At 33.7% G+C, this 18,098-nt stretch overlaps 2 protein-coding genes across 2 annotated transcripts; both read left to right on the top strand.

The window, feature by feature from the left end:
* Positions 1-5,904: 5,904 nt before the first annotated feature.
* On the top strand, positions 5,905-9,376 carry LOC104803336 (GTPase-activating protein GYP7). Its single transcript, XM_010527264.2, has 5 exons — positions 5,905-6,575; positions 7,065-7,200; positions 7,303-7,352; positions 7,716-7,769; positions 7,877-9,376. Exons 1-5 carry the CDS (start codon positions 6,412-6,414, stop codon positions 9,180-9,182), a joined length of 1,710 nt encoding a protein of 569 aa, XP_010525566.1. The 5' UTR covers positions 5,905-6,411; the 3' UTR covers positions 9,183-9,376.
* Positions 9,377-14,170: 4,794 nt separating this feature from the next.
* LOC104803335 (histone-lysine N-methyltransferase ATXR6-like) lies at positions 14,171-16,670 on the top strand. Its single transcript, XM_010527263.2, has 6 exons — positions 14,171-14,552; positions 14,941-15,021; positions 15,119-15,351; positions 15,829-15,929; positions 16,135-16,350; positions 16,460-16,670. Exons 1-6 carry the CDS (start codon positions 14,288-14,290, stop codon positions 16,617-16,619), a joined length of 1,056 nt encoding a protein of 351 aa, XP_010525565.1. The 5' UTR covers positions 14,171-14,287; the 3' UTR covers positions 16,620-16,670.
* Positions 16,671-18,098: the final 1,428 nt, after the last annotated feature.

Here is an 18,098-nt window from a genome sequence, read left to right as displayed (position 1 = left end):
TAAAATAACTTATTCTTTCCCGTAGAATTTATAGAAAAAATCACTAAATATTATTTTTAATAAAATATATACTAAGCATATTTTAAACTATATATATATAATGTTAAAATAATTAATCACGTCTAGGAACAGTTTTATCAAACACCGTGATTGTGTCCGCAGTCGAAGAAGGAACAAAGGCAAAGTGAAGACAAGAATCTATGCACATGATAAATAACATTATAGTATATAGGGAGAATCGCCGTAAAATATCTGTACTTTTCCTCAATTTAATATTTGTACTTTTTTTCATTACTGAATAATATCGGTATAATTGGTTTTTCTCAAAATAAATTCTATATTTTTAAATTATTGGCCAAAAAATACCTACCGTCAAATACCCGCCACGTAGACAAACGGAAATCCTACGTGGCGGCGAAATTCTCAACCTCTCTCCTAATAATCGCGCCATGTCATCGCCACATCAGAAATTAAATAAAAAATAAAAAAAAATAAATTACTTAATAATAATAATAATAATAATTAATTAATTAAATAAAAATTATAAAATAAATAATAAATATATATACACATACACATATGTATATATATACGTATATAAATATATACATACACATATATACATATATATATATACATATAAATACACATATATATACCATATATAAATATATATATATACATACACATAAATAGATCTTATACATACACATAAATATACATATATATGAATAATAAAAATATACATATACATACACATATACACATATACATATATATATATACACATGTACATATACATACGTATATAAATATACACATCCACACATATATATATACACATATATATACATACATATCAATACACACACATATATATATATATATTAATACATATATATAAACGTACATATATATATACATACATACATATATATTCGCATATATATACATATACATTATACATACACATATATATACATATGCCTACACACATATATATACATATATATTCAACACATACACATACATATATAAATAATATATACACATATACATGCTATATATATACATACATATAAATATATAAATGTATGTATGTGTATGTGTTGTATATGCATGTATATCTATATATATATGTATGCATATGTATATATGTATATATATATATGTGTATGTATAATGTATATGTATATATATATGCGAATGTATATGTATGTATGTATATATATGTACGTTTATATATATGTATATATATGTGTGTGTTTATATGTATGTATATATATGTATATATATGTATGTATATATTTATATACGTATATATATATGTATATATGTATATATATGTGCATGTATATATATATATATTTATTATTTATTTTATAATTTTTATTTATTTAATTAATTATTATTATTAATTATTTATGTTTTATTTATTTTTTTATTTAATTTCTGACGTGGCGATGATATGGCGCGATGATTAGGAGAGAGGTTGAGAATTTCGCCGCCACGTAGGATTTCCGTTTGTCTACGTGGCGGTTATTTGACGGTAGATATTTTTTGGCCAATAATTTAAAAGTATAGAATTTATTTGGAGAAAAACCAATTGTATATGTATTATTCAGTAATTAAAAAAGTACAGGTATTAAATTGAGACCAGAGAAAAAGACAGGTATTTTACGGCGATTCTCCCTAATATATACAAACAATACATACTTAAGATATATATATATATATATATACACATTCACAATCCCTATACATATAAGCAAATACATATTACATCAACTCAATAGTTGGTGGTTCAGTGGTTAAGACTTGACAAAGTCATCCTCATGATCCTGAGTTCGATTCCACTCGTGGAGAGAGATGTAATTTCTACACCAAAATGGTCCATATACAAAGGTCCTGGTTATAAAAAAACAAAAAAAAAAAATACATATTACGTCAATTTAAAGTGCATATATAAACGATTTTTGGTTTTTCTTGATTATAATATCAACGATTAAAGCACTGGATCCGAATAAAATTGTATTTTATGCTCAATATAAGAATAGAAAATTTGAAATTAGAATGGTATTCTTTAATTGTCTCTTCTCTCTCCCGTTTCCCTTGATTATTTATTATATATATATATATATATATATATATATTTATTAAATAGTATGCATATCAAACCGAGTAGCTGGGATCGAAATAATCCGGCTAATTATGGGCCAAAATGTACGGATTTCAAATTACGAATCTTAAATCCGCTTGTTTACCGGCCGGGTTGGCTGGATCCGAAAATTATGGGCCAAAATACGGGTTCGGACCTGGTCAACCCAGTTTGATTAGATTTTAATTATATATATGTAAATAGATAAATATATGCACACATACATATATGTATATGATATGTTTCTAAATATATTTAAAATATTAATAAAAATAAAAAAATGATATAACATAGACAATTATAAAAGTTTGTTTAATACTGAACAAATTTAAATTAATTTTAGTAGATAATACATTCAAAATTGTTTATTTTAAACAAATTGAAAAATATAATAATTTAATATTTAAATAACTATTATTACCACAAAAAACCTTGAAAGATCGAATTTTAATTTCTTTTAAAAAATATGTACTATTAAATTTTCGTTTTCTGGTTATATTGAATATGCATTAAAACTTTTATATTATGATTATTTTGGATTTGTGTTTTATAGTTTCTCCTTTCGTATTCATATGTAAAATAGAATTACTGAGTCTACCGCCTGGCGCGCGAGTTAGATTAGGGATGGGCGTTTTGGAAAACGGTTCGGGTTCGGGATGGAATAGATCGATTCGGTTCTTTCGGTTTTACAAAAATAGGTACCAATCGGGTTTTTTATTGTATTCGGTTCGGTTCGGTTTCAGTATCGGTTCGGTTCAGTTCCGGGTTTTATTAAAAAAATGATAGATTTCTTTTAAAAATATTCGGTTTTTCGGGATTTTTAAAATTCGGTTCGGTTCCGGAAAAATTTAGGTATCGTTCGGGAAATAATATGCGGTTTCGGGTCGGGAAAAATACCGTTTTAACGGTTCGGTTCGGTTCCGAAGTACTGAACCGAAACGCCCAGTTAGATATGTATCTCTTTATTATCCTTTAAAAAAATATTCAAGTATCCAAAGGACTATAGAACTCATTATTATTATGTTGTTTTGAATTCTTTTTCTCATATTTTTTGAAAAGAGTGTCGGTTGTGACATTGCGAATTCTATTAATTTTGTAATCGAATTTCTACCTAATATCTATGAATAAACATCGAAGTTGAATCAATCAAAAAACACGTATTTCTACACAAAGTTAATCGAGATTCCTAATTAGCTTTCAAAATCATAACAAATATGACTCTCAAAGTCTCAATATATATATATATACACACACATACATACATACATGCATGCATACATATTATATATGCGCATATATATACTTTTGCATGCGTAGCATATTGCACGGAAGGTATATAACGTCTGGTTTCTAACGAATCATAGATCAGATCTTAATGAATTATCATATTTGGTTGGTATATATATATATATATATGTTTTTATTTTCCTGTAACCTTTGATTGGTACATTATTATTCGACAAAAACAAAAAAAAGATGGATTATTAATGAGTTTCGTATTGAAAAAGACGTAAATCTATTTGATTATTTTGGAAACCGGATTACCTGTGACCATAAAATAAACATGAAATCGATGTTCATATCGCATATACATCAATTTGCCGGTCGGATGACGAACAAGGTAATATAATATAGTAATATACAAATATTTATAGTAATGAAATGGTCGGTCCACTTTTAAACAAACATTTCATATTTTTAAAAAAATTATTGTTAATACGAAATTAACTAATCATTGGAAAATATGCTCACCAATGTACTCCGAATCTTTTTATTTTCTAAAACAGTTCAAAAGATACCTTTTGGTATTCGTCTCTCTCACGTTCTCACACGCAAACATTATATACATGTATATATAAACGGAAATTATATATATTTATTAAATATTGTGCGTATTTTTCAAATATTAGGTAATTTCGTCTGGCAAAAAAAAAACATTGGGTAGTCTTTTTTCATGAATATTCGGTTGTGTTGAATTAAGAATTTACAAATATATATATATATATATATATATATATATATATATATCCTGAGTTATATGTTACAGTTTAAATATGCTTTTGTTTTATCTGCGGTGAATAATTATATTTTAATTTACTCTTTAATAATTCAATTACCACATCCAAATTGATACACACACACACACACATTAGTGTACTAACTTTGGTCCACAATCAGACACTATAACTAATCTTTGACCAAACCTACCAAATTGTCCCTCTTTTCTTTCCTCTTTAATTAATATCCCATTATTATTTTTATCTATTACATCCATTTTTTCACATGATCTCCCGTCACAATATACATATATATATATATATATATATACATGCATTTACATAGTACTTTACTAGTTCCAATTCCATCCATATATATAAGCCTTGGGGGATAACCGTTTCATTGGACTCTTAACATGTTAATTAAATAAAAATAAATATTAATAACAAAGACATATATCTATTGATTTGGCAAAACATTAGATTCTGAAACGAAATGCTAATTGTAACACACCAAAATAACAAAAAAAATCCAGACAATATTCAATTTATTTATAAAATATAATGTTTTTCGGAAATTGACCATGGGCTAAGAGAGACATAATAATTACGTTCAATCGATTTCATGACCCTTTAATTTTTATAGCTTACGTATTAAGAGAATGGTAACTATCGAGATACAATCCAATTTTTTTTTTGTTGAAAACACTATTTTAGAAATAAAAAAAATAAGAAATGATAGTTTATATGTAAAGGAAAAGATACTAGTTACAATTTAGAATAATTATCAAAATATATATTAATATATATAGGTCTAAATATACAAAAGTACGTGTTTACCAAAATAAATATAGAATTGGCGCACCATTTAAGTGTGGGTCTATCAATGAAGATGGTTAAAAAAATGCATTCCTTTGAGTATTTATACCAATCACAAGCAACATTTTTAATATAAGTTTTGCTAAGTTTATAATTGTTGTTATCTAAAAACAATGCCACAAAATTATGAACATCTTATCTTACGGACCCAACAGTTGGTGGTCCAATGGCTGAGAGATGACAAAGTTATTCTCAAGGTCCTGGGTTCGATTCCACTGATGGGGAGAGATGTAATTTCTGGATTAAAATGGTTCATATACAAAGGCTGGTACCGGGTCTAGGGTGGATGTAGTCGAGCCGAAGACCCGAAGAACCATCTTGGTTATCAAAAAAAAAAAATCTTTATCTTACGACAATTATTATTATTATTATTATTATTATTATTATTATTATTATAATATTTCAATACTCCAATTTATTCTGAAGATATTTTAATAACTCAATTCCTTTTATCAACAAATTTCCAATGGAACAAAAGTGTGTTAATATGTTAGAGATACAATGGAACAAAAGTGTGTTAATGTATCAAAAGTTATTGAGGTCTTTTAATATATTATCTCTAATTTGGGTGATAATTTTTATATATTAATTTTCTTTGTATTAGTATATTATCATTCTATTTAATAATAAATCTAATGCTATGACAGGTCAATATCATTGTATCATGTTATATAGATATTTTTCTGTAACAGTAAAAGATAATTTTTTTAAATACTAAAATATGATCCGAATTTAAAGTATTAAAATAAATAGAAAAAAAATAAAATTTGAATTAAAATATATTAGTTTGAATAGCGAAAATACAGGGGAGTTGTAAATTACAATTATAAAATCAGAGCACACGACACGACTGTGCCGAACTTTGTAAAGACGGAGAGCCCTCGAGTCGCTTTACTCGGAAGAGAACTTCCCTCGTAGATAGATTCTAGAGAGAGAATTCCCAATTAGGCCCCCCACGTTTCTAGAGAGAGAAAAGTAAAAGTAAACGAGAAGACGACGAAGCCACTCGGTGGACGCGGCGAGGGCGTTTATGTCCTTTTACATGGCAGTCTCCGGCGGCGACGAGTGACCGCATCGCTGCGGCGGCAGTATCTTTGGCTACGGCGGCGTTGGTGGTAGGTTAAGCAGATTTCGGTGTGCCTACGCCGGAGATCGAGAACTGCCGTCTACGTCACCATATTTCCGGATTTCTCGCTTTGGTTGCGGCGGTTCCTTTGAACCGCTAGTTTATCGCCGATTTGTACAGGGATTTTTGAATTTTTCTGCGGTCGGAGAATCGGAGTTCGGATTTGATTAGGTTTAATCTGTGGAAGAAGAGAGAGAGAGAGAGAGAGAGAGAGAGAGAGAAGAGAGGAGTCTGGTTTTGACTTGGCATAGATGAAAGCTCTCAGACGAATTCAAACGACGTCGTCGGCTTCGAATCCGTCGTCGCCATTATCGTCTTCTCCGTCTTCTTCCTCATCCTCTTCGTGGATCCACCTGCGATCTGTTCTATTCGTTGTCTCTTCTTCGTCTCCATCTTATTGTTCTTCTTCGGATCGGTGAGTGAAATTAGATCTCTGTCAGTGTCGATTTCTGGTTGAGGGTTGCCCTTTTTCTAATTTTTCGTCAAACCTTTTGAATTAGATCATAGTATCTCGAATCTCTTGAAATTTGGCCTGGGTTCCTTCTTCTTTTAGACGATTGTATAAGTTTTAGTTATTTGCTTGTGAAAATTTGTTGACTTATTTATGAAGTATTCAGTTCGACTTCATCATACATACACATATGCGGTTGTTCTATCTTCTCTTGAGAAATATATTCAGCTGAAATAATTCAGAATGTGTAAGCAATTTCAATACTATTGGACGGCGAATTATGGATTGTTAGATACTCTTTCCGTTCACAGATTCATCTTTAAGGCTATGAAATTGCTACTTGTGTGTTTCTATCAATAGAGCTTGTGTATATGTTCCATGCCTACCTATTCCTTGTAAGAACGAGCAAGCACTCTGTCGAAGACAGGTTGATATGTCTGTTTTCATGTTCAGGCCTCATCTCAAATCGCCATGGTCCCGTAGGAAAAGGAAACGGCCCCTAACACCTCAGCGGTGGAAAAGATTGTTAACGCCAGAGGGTAGACTCCGGAATGGAGGAGTGGGCTTGTTGAAGAAAGTCCGAAGCAGAGTGAGTTTGCAGTTTTTGTGCCGCTCTCACCGTTCTAGTGAAGTTTGTCGAGGTTTTTTCAAATGGCTTTGAGATGTTTATCTCTTTCTTGCTTCTTTGTAGGGCATTGATCCGAGCATACGGTCAGAGGTGTGGCCGTTCCTTCTTGGAATGTAAGCAGGCAATCCATGTTTCTCCTAAGTTTCAGCCCTTTATGCCAAAATATTGCGATCAAATCTTTCAGGCAACTCAGTGGTTATACTCTGTTGGGTGCATTTCAGCCCATTTGGGAAGTGGCTTTCTACTGATTTGCATTTATAACGACAATATGTTGTTTTGCGTGTGATTTGTTGGAATAAAAAACGTTATCTGTTGAGAGAGCCCAAATTTCCTAACATCTGATAGAATTTGGATTGAATAATAGCACCTTGTTGTTAGCGGAAAAATGGCGCATCTCATACATATTATCACGCCTGATACTCTGAGACTTGTAGTTTTGTTCTTATTTTCTTTACTGACTCCCTTTCCGTAAACAGGTACGATTTAAATAGTTCCAAAGACGAGAGAGATGCTATAAGAACTCAAAGAAGGTGAGAAACAGATGGATCCACTAGTTGAGAAAATCAGATGTTCTTGTGTTATGTTTCTTTTTAGTTTTCTTGTGTTCTCTATCCTTTTCACCCGTAAAAAATTGCAGAAAAGAATACGAGAGATTACGCCGGCAGTGCCAACGGCTTCAAAAACGCAACAGCAGAAATTTGAAGATGAATAAGATTAGTGAAAGCAGTCAGGACAGGGATGGTTTGTCTCTTGCTCATGACACAGACAGTTCGTGTTCCGAAGACGTAGTCAGCGCCCGGGAGTCTCTTTCTAGCGAGGAAGACATTGCAGAAGAGATTCAGTTCATGAATGAACTCTCCAGTTCGTTACTCGTAGGAGAAAGCAGCGGTTCAAGACGAATCATCACCACTGCGGCTAACTCTACGATGAACTCCGAGTCATCAGACTCAGATTCTTCAGACGAAAACGAAGTAGTTCAGTTCTTTCCATCTTCCGAAAGCAGGAGGGACCACCCCAACGATTGTCTGGATGACAATTATACATCTCCGTCTAGCAGATCAATTCCTCGGACCGAAGAGGATTTTACGACATGGCAACGTATTATCCGTCTAGATGCAGTGCGGGCCAATTCTGAGTGGACCCCTTATTCCTCCCAGGCCGCAGTACCCGAAGACAGGGCCCACCGTGCAGCTGAAGCAGTTGGATTAAAGGATTACAACCACTTGGAACCCATCAAAATCTTTCACGCGACGAGGCTCGTGGCTGTTCTTGAAGCCTATGCCTTATATGACTCTGACATTGGCTATTGCCAAGGAATGAGCGATCTTCTCTCGCCGATACTCTCCGTCATATCCGATGATCATGTGGCGTTTTGGTGCTTCGTCGGGTTCATGAAGAAGGCTCGTCACAATTTCAGGCTGGATGAGGTCGGAATCAAAAGACAACTGAGCATCGTCTCGAAGATAATCAAGTCCAAAGACTCGCAGCTCTACCGGCACCTCGAGAAACTCCAGGCAGAGGACTGTTTCTTCGTTTACAGGATGGTTGTGGTGATGTTCAGACGGGAACTGACGCTGGAACAGACTCTTTCTCTCTGGGAAGTGATGTGGGCAGATCAGGCCGCGATCAGGGCCGGGATCGGGAAATCGGCATGGAGCCGGATAAGGCAGAGGGCTCCACCGACGGATGATCTGCTGCTGTTTGCAATCGCGGCTTCGGTATTGCAGAGGAGGAAACTGATAATAGAGAAATACAATAGCTTGGATGAGATACTGAGGGAGTGTCATAGCATGGCGGGGCAACTAGACGTGTGGAAGCTCTTGGATGATGCACACGATCTCGTCGTCACCCTCCACTCCAAGATCGAACCTTCCTTATCCGGGTTATCTGGATCTGAACAGAATCCACATTTATCCAGATCTCTGTCAGCAAAACAAGACTAGCGATTCGCGGCCCGATTGAACTGATGTGTGTTTGTGTGTGTATATATATGTGCATTCAACTCCGAATGGCGGGGCGGGTCTGTTCTGACCGTTGATTCGAGCTGATTGTTGACAACGGAAGGCGGATTAGAGGAGAATGTTAGGTAGCCGTTGTCGGAATCTTTACTCTGATATGTTTTCCCGAAATCCGGTCTCTTTCCTACATCCATTTTTTCACATGATCTCCCGTCACAATATACATATATATATATATATATATATACATGCATTTACATAGTACTTTACTAGTTCCAATTCCATCCATATATATAAGCCTTGGGGGATAACCGTTTCATTGGACTCTTAACATGTTAATTAAATAAGAGACCGGCTTTCAGAGACATCGTATACATGTTTTGTGTCTTGTGTTTGAAAGGTGAGATTCCGGCGAATATTTCCTGTAACCACAGCCGGAATATTCCATCAGAGAAAGAGAATCTTTCGTTGACGCCTTGTTGAAGAGGGAAGAACATTAGAGGCATTGGGATTATGATGGAGATGATGACCCAAGTGAGCAAACCGAGGATTTGTTTTATTATTTTGGATTTGTTTCTTGTTGGATTATTTCCCTATTTAGGATTAAAAGTTAAGGGAAAAAGTGGGGTTCAAGACCTAAAAGAGTTTTGTATTGTTTGAATCCCACATTTAGGTCCCAACGTCCCGAACTCATCCGAAAAAACAAAGATCTAAAAATATAGATGTAAGATTTCGGGTTGTGGGTCGAATGGATTACGGGTTGATCGGATTTCCGATCCGCAGGGTCTACTACTAATAATCATTTATTTTAATTAGATTAAAATTTTTGTTCAATTCTAATTTTAAACAATTAAAATAAAGAAAATAATATATAATTAGATATATTTTGTAATAACGTTTTAGAATTTATTTAAGCAAATTGTAATAGAATTTGAATTAAATATAAAAGTAATAAAAAAATTCGAATATTAATAAAAAAATTTGTAAAAATTAAAAATTGAATTAAAAAAATGAAATTAAAATATATTCGAGATTTAAAGTATACAACCTAGTTTTGTTTTTTTAATTTGCAATTTAGTTCATTGTTTAAGATTTATATAGAAATAATATTTTCGCACTATTTAGTTTGGATTCTTTGATTTTAATGATATTTTTGATGAATATGTAAATATTTGTTATGTTATTTTTTTTTATGATTGTGTTATGGTTATAATAAGAAAATTATTTTTTTGTTATTAAATAATGAAAAGGAGGAATTGCAAAAATAACCTCAATTGTGGATTTGACTTCAAGGGATGACCCTGACTTTTTTTAAAAAAAAGACAACATCATCGCATAACCTTATAATTGCATCTTTCCAAAAATACCCTTTGTTTTTAATTTATTATTAAATTAAAAAATATATATTATAAATCTTTTTTCTCTCTCTTCTCTCTCTCCTCTCTCACCTCTGTCGAATTACCGTTCTTCTATGGTTTGGAGGCTTCATCTCCATTTCTTTTTCAGCTAATTTATTGTGAAAAAATAACATTAAGTTTGAGCATTTCATCGATTAAACACTGATCTAAATAAATCTGAATAAAGGAAAGTATTGTTTATAAATTTCTTTATTAAATTTGAGCATTTGTAAGTATTTTTGCTTTGTTGTTTTCTCATCTTTATATTTGATCCATATGAATATGGGTTGAATAAAAAATGATATATTTATCAGAAATACCACGATTCACGTTATTTAAACTGGTCGAAATCATTAAATTTGTGAAATTCATCAAAACGGAAGAATTCAGGAAACTGGTCATACATACGTATCGGAATGGTCAGACTGGTCATACTCCTAACTGGTCATAATTCTCAAACTCGTCAAACTGGTCATACTTGCAAAACTGATCATAAATTAAATCTAAACGATTCGAAAAGTTGTATAGGGGTTATAAGAATACTTTTGCATCGTTTTGAAGTTCTAATTTCACGTGGAAAAAAAATCTCTCAACATAAGCCAATTATACTCAATGTGTTACATAAACACTACTATTACTTTAGGTCTTCTTTGGAAAGAGTTACATTGACAAACAAAAAATGTACTCAATCCATATTGGTACGACCGATTTGAACTTGAAATATTTGTGATATGATGTGATTATTACAATGTTAACACTTTTAAAATGATGAATTATGCAATTTCGAACAAGTCTGACCGTCTGACCAAGGTATGACAGTATGACCGTATGACCGTCTGACCATTCGGGTACGAAAAAAAAGACCTAAATTAAATTCAAACGATTAGAAAAGTTGTATAAGGGTTACAAGAATACTTTTTTATCGTTTTGGAGTTCTAATTTCACGTGGAAAAAAAATCTCCCGACATAAGTCAATTGTACTCAATGTGTTACATAAACACTACTATTATTTTAGGTCTTCTTTGGAAAGAGTTACATTGACAAACAAAAAATGTACTCAATCCATATTGGTACGACCGATTTGAACTTGAAATATTTGTGATATGATGTGATTATTACAATGTTAACACTTTTAAAATGATGAATTATGCAATTTCGAACAAGTCTGACCGTCTGACCAAGGTATGACCATCTGACCGTCTCACCGTCTGACCATTCGGGTACGAAAAAAAAGACCTAAATTAAATTCAAACGATTAGAAAAGTTGTATAAGGGTCACAAGAATACTTTTTTATCGTTTTGGAGTTCTAATTTCATGTGGAAAAAAAAATCTACCAACATAAGTCAATTGTATCCAATATGTTACACAAACACTACTAGTGGTTTAGGTCTTCTTTGAAAAGAGTTACTTTGACATTCAAAAAAGATGCTCAATCCATATTATTGCGACCGATTTCAACTAGAGAAATCAGTCATACGATATGATTATTATGATGTTAACACTTTTCAACCGATGAATCTTGTAATTTCAAACAAGTCTGACCGTTTGACCAAGGTATGACCGTATGACCGTCTGACCATTTGGGTACGAAAAAAATGCCTAAATTAAATCTAAACGATTCAAAAAGTTGTATAGAGATTATAAGATTACTTTTGCATCGTTTTGGAGTTCTAATTTCACGAGGAAAAAAAAATCTCTCGACATAAATCAATTGTACTCAATTTGTTACGTAAACACTACTATTATTTTAGGTCTTCTTTAGAAGGAGATACATTGACAAACAAAAAATGTATTCAATCCATATTGGTACGAGTTGTTGATGACATCGTTGTTCTTGACACCATAAACAAAATCAGATCGGTTTGACCGATGTGACATTTCAATAGCCAAAATTTCTTTGAGGATTTTCATCAAACACTTTCCATGCATTCTCAAATTCTTCAACTTTGTTGTGTCGGATCTCGTTTTAGAGGAGAAGTTTGACGAATGTAAGCTTAAATGATATTGTTTCTTCGAATCGAATCGAAGTGAAACTCTAATAAACCAAAAATTCAATATAAGAAGAACATGTTTGATCTACACTTTTAAATTCATAAATTCATCATTTTTAAAAAAGTCTGACTAGTCTGGCTCGTATAATCCTATGATGAGTCTAATGATATGATCAAAATATGATCGGTATAACCAAAGTCCGACCGTATGACCAAAGTCTGATCGTCTCATCAAAGTATCATCGGTTTGACCAAAGTCTAACCGTCTGACCGATTTTAAAAATGTGTTATATGAGATTATTATATCATATTAACACTTTTAAAATGATAAATTCATCAATTTTTAAGAAGTCTGACCGTCTGACCAAATTCTGACTGTATGACTAATGTCTCACCGTCTTATCAAAGTGTGTTTGGTATGACCATTTTTACACGAAAAATAAAGGTCTAAATTAAGTTTAAACGATTCAAAAAGTTGTATAAGGATTACAAGAATACATTTCATCGTTTTGGTGATCTAATTCCATGTATAAAAAAATCTCTTAACATAAGTCATATTCACTCAAAGTGTGACCGACTGACTAAATTGTGAACGTCTGACCAAAATCTAATCGGTATGACCAAAGTCTGACCGATATGATCAGTATGACGTTTTAAGAGCCAAAATTTCTCTGAGGATTTTTATCGAACACTTTCCATGCATTCTCAAATTCTTCAACTTTGAAATGTCAGATCTCGTCATAGTAGAGAAATATGTCGAGTATAAGACGAAAATTGAAAAATTTGTTGTTAGAATCGCCAACGAAATCTCTTTGGAGAGAAAAAGAAAAAAATGCGTTTTGAATTTTTAAAAAAAAGTGAGAGAGTAAATTTTCTGAATGTTTTTTTTTTCATTATATAAAGAGTTGCCACGTATTCAATTTTTTAAGGGCAAACTAGTCTTTTCATCATTTTAGTTTTTTTTTTGAAAACCCTAAACCTAGAAGGTCATCCTTGAAGTCAAGATAGACATTTGAGGTTATTTTTGCAATTTTGCCTAATGAAAAAGTCTAAAATCTGGTATGAGTCCATTCGAAACCCTGTACAATGGGGCCACTGACCCTTCAATTAGGCCCAAAGGTTTTATTGATCCGGCTGATCTGGCCCAAAAAAATTCTGACCCTAATTGAACCGATCTGAATCCGCTCATTTTCCTAGTGGTCTAGATTTCCAATAAAAACTGAGCTTGCAAGTTCGGTAAAGACATCAAAGCATATAATATAAAAACATATACACTCCGAGTTTGAAAGTGAGAAAAATATGGTTTATTATGCCATATATTTCAATTTGCGGAATAAGAAAATATACAATGACAGAATTTACTAAAGAATATCAGCTGCTGGATTTGCTTCCTTTTTTCTGTCATTTTTCATTTATCTCTTTTGCATTTCTGCATCTCGTATTATTTATTCTAAATACCAATTTCCCAGCAAAAAAAAAATAATTTAAAAATAAACGGAGGACACATTGGGAAACTGCGCGAGCCAGCCAGCAGAGCCTGTAATAGTGGCGCCAAATAAAGCCCATCTGTCGATTTTCCCGCGAAAAAATCCCCCATGTCAGCGCGCGAACGCTCCTCGCCTCGGCCTAAGTCTTTACATTTATACTCGCTCTCTCTATGACATTCACTGCGAAGCTTCGTGATAAGCAGATAGATCGAGAATGGCAGTGCTTCGGCGGAGAAGAACCCAGGCGCCAAACCCTAGCGTCGATCCTCCGCCGTACGCAGCGACAGATTCCGATGTTTCCGATTCGGATTCCGACACGGTCTGCGAGGAGTGCGGCTCGGGGGAACAACCTGCGAAGCTGCTTCTCTGCGACCAATGCGATAAAGGGTTTCATCTCTTCTGTCTCAGACCAATCCTAGTTTCTGTTCCTAAAGGCCGCTGGTTCTGCCCTTCCTGCTCTAAGCACAAGATCCCGACATGTAATGCGTCTCCTCTAATTTCTTTCATCCAGTTTTTCTGAGAAATTCTTGTTTTTTTTATTCTTTAGTTATGAAATTTGTTAGCTTAGGATATGATTCTTCTTTATTCAGTATCTGATTTTCTGGGTCTTTTGGAGAATGTTCTGAACTTGACTGGAAGATGGGATTTCTGGGTTTAGGGTTGACTGTGAATTGCAGAAACATTGGCTTTGATGTTTCTATGAATTTCGATATGGGTATTTATGTGAAACTCGAAAAACTTTGTCTGAAATCATTTACCTGCTTTGGTTTGCAAAGGCTCACTCATCCTTAATCATTCCTGTGAATTTGTTTTCAACTGTGTGATTCTCATTCCTTAACCCATTAACTGAAGTTTATATCCTTGCAGCTTTCCCTCTTGTTCAGACAAAGATAATAGATTTCTTCCGGATTAAACGGTCCTTGGATCTAACTCAGATCTCCGATTCAGGTAGATTGATTTGGGCTTTCGGATTTCAGTCTTCTTAGATTTTGAATCTATTTTGGGGGAAAGGGAAATGTGAATGCGGAAGTGGAAATGGCTGCAGATGGCACCGGGAAGAAGAGGAGGAAGACCAGCTTGGTAATGTCGAAGAAGAAGAGAAAGCTTCTTCCATACAACCCGAGCAAAGATCTTCACAGGAGACTCGAGCAAATGGCATCTCTTGCCACTGCTTTAAAAGCCTCTGGCACAGAGTTCAGCAATGATCTCACCTATAACAAGCCCGGAATGGCTCCCAGATCTGCAAATGAAGCTGTTCTTGAGAAAGGAGGCATGCAGGTATGGTGTTTTCTCGGTACAAGTTGGTCAGGCTGAATAATATTTCATTACTAAACCTCATTGCCAGCAAATAGCTGTGTTTGGTACACGAAATTGTATTCGTATACAATATGCTACGTCATATCAAAATGTAAATGGTGCAGTTTTCGGATAGTGGATTGCTTGCTATCCATTCTTTTTAAGTTAAAATGTGTTCTTTGTTTAACCATAATGATTTCGCAAGGAACATTTTCTGACAAACCCGGATAAGCATATTATAACAGAAGCTGATACTCGTGTCTAAAAGTTTGCTCCTGCAGGTTCGGTAATGGAATAAAGAATGCAGGATCTGATTGTTTAGTGATTAATTCACTATACTATCACTCGTTCGTTATCATGTTGCTACACTAATGTTATGTTTAGGATCTCTTGTTGAAAGTGTTTGCCTTTTTCATTTCGTTTTCTCGAACTGAAAAGTATGTGTTCAATGACATTCAGATTCTGTCCAAAGAGGACACAGAAACCTTGAGCTTTTGCAAGAAGATGATGGACTGCGGGGAATGTCCTCCTCTTATGGTCGTCTTTGATCCTTATGAAGGGTACGTTATTTCCAACACCGATATGATAAGGATTATAAAAACTTTGCACAAGATTGCAAGATTTTATGCTGTATTCAAATGGTTGCAAATTACAAATGTGGGAATAGATGGGCACTTGGATTCAACTAAAAGTGCTCTCCCTCGGGATCAAAAAACGATTGAAGCGAGCAAAGATTGATTCGACGTTTTAAACTTGTTGAAGCAGGTTCACGGTAGAAGCAGACAAGTTCATAAAAGACTTGACCATAATCACAGAGTACGTAGGAGACGTGGATTATCTGAAGAACAGAGAAAACGACTACGACGGAGACAGTATGATGACTCTGCTTCACGCATCTGATCCTTCGAAATGCCTTGTCATTTGCCCCGACAGGCTCAGCAACATCGCCCGCTTCATCAGCGGTATCAACAACCACACCCCGTAAGTTCTTTACCTCTGGTTTCCCTTTCTCGGGTTCGGCTGAAGAACCCGTGAATCGAATTGTCTCGAGTGTCAGGCTGAGTGAGTTGGTTGCCGTGTTCTGATGCAGGGAAGGTCGGAAGAAGCAGAATCTGAAATGCGTGAGGTACAACGTGAGAGGAGAAGCTCGGGTTCTTCTTGTGGCAAATAGAGATATATCGAAGGGAGAACGATTGTATTACGACTATAACGGTTACGAACATGAATATCCAACCGAACATTTTGTATAAATCCATTCTTTCCTGACATCATCGTTATTTACAATCAAGTTGAGTCACAGAGCCACGGAGTTCGGTTTCACCCGATTCATGATGATGATGTATGAAACATAGGACTGATGAGAAGATAGAGTAGTCTGGTCCGAACCCTAAGGACTTAGGGACCGACGTAGCAAAAGTTCTCGTCAAATATTCCCCCCTAATCTCTAGGGGGTGTAAAACGGATGGACGGGTTCGACCCGGTTTAATCCAACCCATACCGATCTCATATTTTTTTTTTGTCCATCCAGCCCTCTACGGTTCATTTTTTATGAGCAAAAAATTATTTAATTCAATCTAATTCAACTTAGATCATGAGTTTACCGAACCAAATAAATAATTGAAATATTAAAAAAATTAAACAAAACAAGCCAAATACTTATTAGAAACATAATTTCTATATAAACAATTTTTAAAATATTAAAAATTAAATCTAATCGAAAAAATATGAATTGACTCGTGTGTCGGCTCACGAATCCAACCCATTTGATATCTTTGACGATAATCGTCTTTGGGTCCCATTCTCACCAGCCTCTTCTTCTTTTTCTTTTTTTTTTTTTGTTATTTTGCATGTTTTTACAAAGATCTTTATCATTTCAAAATTCATATTTTACAATTAATATCCACTCTTATCATTTTATTTATTTATTTTATATGGAGAAATGTCTACATTTAGTATAAATTCTATAAAAACGTTTGTTTCAATGATATGTTATAATGCCTCCATCAATATCTTATTATCATTACGAACTTACCAATTAGATTGACCCACCATCATGATATGTATATACATACAAACATATAGTGTAATCTAAGGACTGCTAGCAGTCTTGCACTAACGATTTTTCTTAAAACAAATTCTATTTTTAAATAAAGAAATTTCCACAGGCAATTGCTAATAATTTATTCATATAACATGGTTAGGGATCAAATTTCTATGGAAATATTATGATTTTGTGTTAATTAATTAGTTATATTAACTTGGACAGACTCGGGATATAAATAACTATGGTTTTTCCAGGATAGTTCTGTTTATTCCACCAAACACATGGCCCATGCCATTCTATTACTTCAATTTTGGCATTTTGGTCATATTTATGTGTCACGTGCATATATCATTTTGAATTCATACGTTATAGTTTCATTTGCATACAATATAATACAAATCATGTTATTTGTATGCCCTCTTATTTTACATGTAATCTATATCTATAAGTATGAAAATCAAATTTCAAAAGAAGATAAAATTTAAATATCCTATGAATGTCCACGATGACTGAATGAACTCGTTCTATTTCTTTTTAAAGTTTCTTTGTCGATGAATTAGTGGTTGTCGGTCTAACACGTATTAGGGGTGGACAAAAATACCCGGATTTCGAGTACCCGACCTGACCCGAAGATCGGGTACCCGAAAATTCGGGTATCCAAACAAACGAGACATGAGATCGAGTA

This window comes from Tarenaya hassleriana, unplaced genomic scaffold, assembly GCF_000463585.1.
Source record: "Tarenaya hassleriana unplaced genomic scaffold, ASM46358v1 Cleome83, whole genome shotgun sequence".
Taxonomy (NCBI): domain Eukaryota; kingdom Viridiplantae; phylum Streptophyta; class Magnoliopsida; order Brassicales; family Cleomaceae; genus Tarenaya; species Tarenaya hassleriana.
This window is presented reverse-complemented; position numbering and strand designations above follow the sequence as displayed.